The sequence below is a fragment of the Dreissena polymorpha genome, chromosome 1 (assembly GCF_020536995.1).
Source record: "Dreissena polymorpha isolate Duluth1 chromosome 1, UMN_Dpol_1.0, whole genome shotgun sequence".
Lineage (NCBI taxonomy): Eukaryota > Metazoa > Mollusca > Bivalvia > Myida > Dreissenidae > Dreissena > Dreissena polymorpha.
The window spans coordinates 153064971-153070970 of NC_068355.1; the positions used below are offsets into that span (position 1 = coordinate 153064971).

Consider the following 6000-nt stretch of genomic DNA (forward strand, 5'->3'; position numbering starts at 1 on the left):
GTAGTTATAACACCATGCAAACATTTGAATTTTAAAACGATTTTCGTTTTTAATGTTATATATATCCATGATGTACATGCATTGCGTTGTAAAGATATATGGTAATGCCTAATTTACAGTCATGAGTGTTGCAGTTTTTTTAATACAAAGTCAAGGATATAACATTGATTTAAGAAAATATTTTCAGATTATATATATATATATATATATATATATATATATATATTTATTTATTTATTTATTTATTTATTTATATATATATTATTTCAGCTTTAAAAAGTTAAAAACTGATTATGAACCAAACTCAGTTCCAGAAATGAATAATCCCAATCGGTGGTTTTATCATTATTTTAGCTAATTCACATGTATGCTATTGCCTTGTTAAGTCGTGGGTAATTGTGTATATATCGGTAAAATATTTTATTAACTAAAGAGTTCAAATCAATTAAGATTTAATTTCACAAGTATAACCCTTTGCTTATCAATTTGGATACTTTTTGCTGATTTAAACGAATACAAAAACTTCTAACTATTTGTTTTGTTTACATCATGTCAAGCGGCCATCTTGGAAATACGTTCTCATTGAGTCGTGGATTCTGATTGGCTGTTGTATGTAAGCAAATATGTCATGCTGTAAACACACTAATGCAATATAAACTGCAGGTTACATTCTTTATTGAATGTTATATGCAAACCAAGTAAGTGTTTTATTGTGTGTGTGTGTGTGTGTGTGTGTGTGTGTTTTATAACTAATTTATTTCAAACAATAATCATAAAATTTTATTGAAATACATATGCAATTTTATTTTCTATAACAATAAATAATTTAAATGATAAACAAATTAGTTGATCAATAATTAAGAATTAAAACAGCAAAATTCTGTTAATAAAGCTAATGCAAGAAAAGTCAATAAACAGTTATTGCAAAATATCTTCACAATTGATTTTATTGACAAATATGCAAAAGTCATTGCTGTGCATAAACTCAATAATTACTTGATAGTCACTTACTATTTACACAACAACAAGAACAATTATAAACATTAAATACTGATGGAATGAAATTAACTGATCCATAACAATTTAATAAAAATACTATTTAAACAACCTAACAGATGCAGTAACTGTCAAAAGATTTAAGACTCTCTTTCAGCACAATGCGGACAGAAGAAATCAGATAGCCGGCGCACTACTCTGATCTGTGAACAAAATCGCAGATGGCACCAATGACCACACGCTGTGCACTGGGCCCATTTGACGATCACAAGTTCATCACACTGATCCAATCCTGGCGGTGAAAACTTCTTGCATATACAACAGTTGTTAGCTGGATCTTCGTCTTCAATTTCGCTTTCAATGTCAGAGTCCACGATATTTCCTTTGCTTGTGCTTGGTTGGGGTGATTTGTGCAAATTTTGTTTTGATCTATTTGTTTTTTCTTTTGTGTTATTTTCTTCTCTCTGTTGTTGGTATTCTAGCAGCTGAAAGTATGTACAGTCTTCTGTAATGGCCTTTCCACCCATTTTTGGTTTCTTCTTTTTGTCCTGTGTCTTATTTTTATTAGCTTTTGGTTTTTCAAGTTTGGCTTTTGGAGCTGTTTCCATTAACTTTTCATCTAGGAGCTCTTTCATGGTCCTAATTGGCAATTCTGGAATGATTTTGGGGAATGATTTAGACGGCACTATCATTTCTGCTGGTACTTTTGTCGGATCAAATGGCGATATGCCAGCTTTCCGGAATCCAGACTGGATTGTTGCTGGTGTCATGGATTTTAAGTAAGCCTTCCCGGACAAGTCAGCTATGTCATATTTTGTAATGACTCTTCCCCTCTGCTTAGCCATGTATAGATGGCATTCATTGTGGAAAATAGACTTGAACGGCCCAAAACATGTAATGTCCAATGGTTGGAGGGCATGAGAACTGTGTGGGGGTAGCACAAACAGTATGACATTGTAATCTCTTGCCCAGTTGACTATGTCAATGGAGACATGTGAAGCATGGCCATCATATATGAGCAGTATAGGTTGGGAAATGTCACCTGATCCTCGTTGAACAAATTTCAGAAAGTGTTCTTCAAGGTACTTCATCAATACCTCCCCGTTTACCCATCCAGAATCCGACATGGCGTAGTTGGCACCAACTGCTGCATTTTTCAATAGGTCATCGTTTGTCCGTTTTCCCTTGAACACATAGTAAGGGGGTAGAGCTCTTCCGGCCGCATTTACGCACGCTACAATGGTTGTGGTGCCTGTATTCGGAGAGGTGACAGCTTGAGTTTTGCTTGACGAAACTCCTGTGATAACCTTTGATGGTCGATGCTCTGGCTGAATGCCAGTCTCATCCAGATTATAAATTAGATGTGGCTTACACTTCAGGGAGTACTTGGTAAGAATAGCATCCAAATCCCTGAAGTAGCTGTCAATATTCTCCTGTGTGACAGCGGCTGCTCTTGTTGATGAAAGACCCCTTGGTTTAATGACTTTCAGCCTGTGTGTCCATCGACTCAAGAAGGCATAATACCAGTTGTTGCTTAGTTTGGAGTCAATTAAACGTCTACCCAGTTTCACAGCCAAATCACCTGCAAGAATGTTCAACTGAGAGCGATTAATGCCATACCCAACCTGGGCCAACCCTTCCAGATGGCTAACAAGCAATTCTTCTTCTTCATGGGTGAATAATGAATCTTTTCCCCACCTTGAGCTGATCTTGACTTTGTTCAACACTCTGTCCCTCAGTGTTTGTTTTGGCACACCATACATGATTGCTGCTCTATCAACTGGCAAATGGTCATTATTCACTGCCTTGTATGCACTCATCATCATTTCCCTAGAATATGCCTTGCATTTCATCAGTCTGATAGGTTGTTTCTGAAAAATAAAAACAAAAATGTGTTTCATTGGAATTCTCAAAGTGAACCCATTGTTTCTCAATTGATTTTAACAATTCAATTAAGGAACAATTGGTTGAGTGTGACCTAAACTTTAGTGTGTTTACAGCAAGTGCTTCGCGCATGCGCAAACCGTCATTTGTGTAAAAATGTCAACAGACGATGTAACATGGGAAATACTCATAAATAGGGGATTTTGTGTTACTTAGAAACAATATAAGGGTAGAAATAGTGTTTATTTGTGTATAAAAATGCATCGGGTTATAGTTAATTGAATTATTTACCTGTTTTTGACGCATTTTCGATCTGTAAAATGAACGCCGATTCTGTCAAACTTTTTACCGGAACGAACTGCAGCGCCTGCGAACGTTCTTTCAAGTGATTTCACGCGATCTCTATAACCACGACACAAAGGGAACCCACGACTCAATGAGAACAAGCAATTCAGGAAAACTATTGTTTTATATTTCACACAATCATAGTTACCACTATCATCATTTATTGAATATGTCAATAAGCTCGATTGGTAATTGTCGGTTCGGCTCGGGTAATGCTTTAAAGTACCCCGTGTACTCTTAAGTATACTTTAATGTACCCCGGGTACGCTAAATATACTTAAACGTACCGTTGGTCTGTCTGTCAGTGCAGTCACTCACAAACTTTTCAGTTCTTTATCTCAGAAACTCAATATAAGTTTTCAACATGAAACTTTATGGGTGTATAAATATAGCTGAGGAGAGGTGTCATGCACAAGAACCATAACCTGTCGCTTTCTGAAATAAGAGTTATTGCGCTTTGTTGTTTTTGTATGATGTAACTAGGGCTATATCTCAGATACTATACAAGATTTTAACATGAACAGAACAGAATATTTTATTTTAGCTTAAGCATACAGCTCATCGCCATAAACATACATATGCAATAACAGCATGCGTGACAATTATATACAAAACATACATCCTTTTGAGGAAAGATCAATTTAAAAAAGTAATGACATACAACATGTTTTAGTGAGAATGTCACATGGATGGGGTTAATACAAAGTGATCATATGATGTTAACACGAAATTTAATAATTGTTACAAATATAACATTATTCTAAGCTTATTGTCTTTGTGGAAGATATATCATTTATACTACATATAGCACATCTTCTCGTAACTTAAAGCATTTTAAACAAAAAATGGCAAGTTTTCTTAACACTATTTTGTTTGAACAATTAAGTAGTTCGATAAACTTGAACATACTAGGACGTGATCTGTAATACTTTTGAATTAATGTATTCCTAATATCGGCATAATAAGGACATTTAATAACATGAAACTTCATGGGTGTATAATTATCAATGCACGAGAACCATAACCGTATACTTTCTTACATAACGATTATTGCCCTTTCTTGTTATTGTTATTTTGTGATGTAACTTTTCAGGGCTATATCTCATTTATAGAACCATGCATAAAACCACAACCTTTCACTTTCTTATATAAGAGTTATTGCCCTTTGTTGTTTTTGTATGATGTAACTTTTCAGGGCTTTATCTCAGAAACTATAAATACAAGATTTCAACATGAAATTTCATGGGTGTATAATTGTCAATGAGAATAAGTGCCGTGCACAAGAAACATAACCCTAGTACATATGTACACGTCTGATGTTACTTTACAGGACTATATCACAGATACTATACACGATTTAAAGAAGAAATTTAATGGGTGTTAAGATATCAATGAGGAGAGGTGTCATGCACAAAATCTATAGCCCTACACTTTCTTAAATAAGAATTATTGCCAATTGTTTTTTTTAATGTTGTTTTTTAAATAAGTGAGATAAGGGTACAACCCTTCAAATAAACTTTTCTGTTAGTTCTGCACCCATCAATAATCAAAATTTATTTGGCGGGAGATATCAATTTAACGAATTTGCTTATTATTAGTCTAAACGTTGAAATAGACTTAATATTTTAAGTAGCAATGAGAATATAAGACACAACAGACTCATCAGTCATCAGTATTATGTTAGCATATCTTTAGTCGGTTACTGAACTAGGGCAAATAAAGTTGAAGTTTATCAGGTGGTCTAAAAGTCCTCACCGCCTAGCAGATAAGTCTACAAAGTTTTTTAAAACCGGTTCATGAACATGAAATGATAAGTCATTTACGCCATCGGGATTATTTATTTTAAGTCAATATGCTTTCGGAATCTTAAGGCACTCATTGAAAAATACACCACTACATAAATAAATACCTAGGTCAATTGTGATTCTGTCAAGCAATGATTATCATATCAATTATTATCTCCAGAGTTATTCTTTTTTTCTTACACTAATCATAATCTAACAATCTGCATTATTTTTGCCAAACAAGAGGTTTTGCAATCTGAGCACCACAATCATCAATATTTTTGTGTGGATATAAAGATGTTATAAAAATTTAGGATTATAAAACCTTAAGTTTTATTGTGCTGTACTTGTTTTGGAGATGTGTAATACCAACTGGCTACTTCTGTTTTCAGAACTAAAAGGCACAGAAGGATTTTATTAATATTTTGTTGAATTCTCAGATTAATCGAGCCCAAAGCACTTCCTGCTACAAAACATATTTTCGAGCAACAACACATATTGATAATATCCATTTTAATGCCGTGCAGGTCTTTACAGTGGAGTGATCGAGTCGCACAGATATGTTTGCTGCACTCCATGAATCAGAAGTCTGCGTCTCACGACTAGTCTCGATAAACTGAATCATGTGCCTGTCGCAACATTGTGGGATGCTTTTTCATGACCAAACATTTGGCAGTCTGGAAATAAAGTAAAAGTCATTCATACTTAACTTAAAAAACAACAACATTTGTTTGCAATAAGAAAAGCATATATTCACTAGATTAAGTGTTCACAAAAATACTATTTCTGAAAATAAAATTGCAAGAACGATAGTTTGACAGTGAAAAGTATTCATGTTTTATGCATCATAAATATACAACCACATTAAGACACTGAAAAACAACTTTTCATACAAAATAATATAATGGAGCAAAGAGAATGCTTTTTTTTCATTATATGACACATTAAAAAATTAAAATATGAGTAATCTTCTTGTTTAACCTTTTTTCAG

General features: G+C 33.9%; 1 protein-coding gene across 1 annotated transcript; it reads right to left on the bottom strand.

The window, feature by feature from the left end:
• Window positions 1-1136: 1136 nt before the first annotated feature.
• On the bottom strand, window positions 1137-3186 carry LOC127858582 (uncharacterized). The gene is made up of 2 exons (XM_052395817.1): window positions 3172-3186; window positions 1137-2867 (listed from the first exon to the last, which is right to left on the bottom strand). Exons 1-2 carry the CDS (start codon window positions 3184-3186, stop codon window positions 1137-1139), a joined length of 1746 nt encoding a protein of 581 aa, XP_052251777.1.
• Between the last annotated feature and the right edge of the window lie 2814 nt (window positions 3187-6000).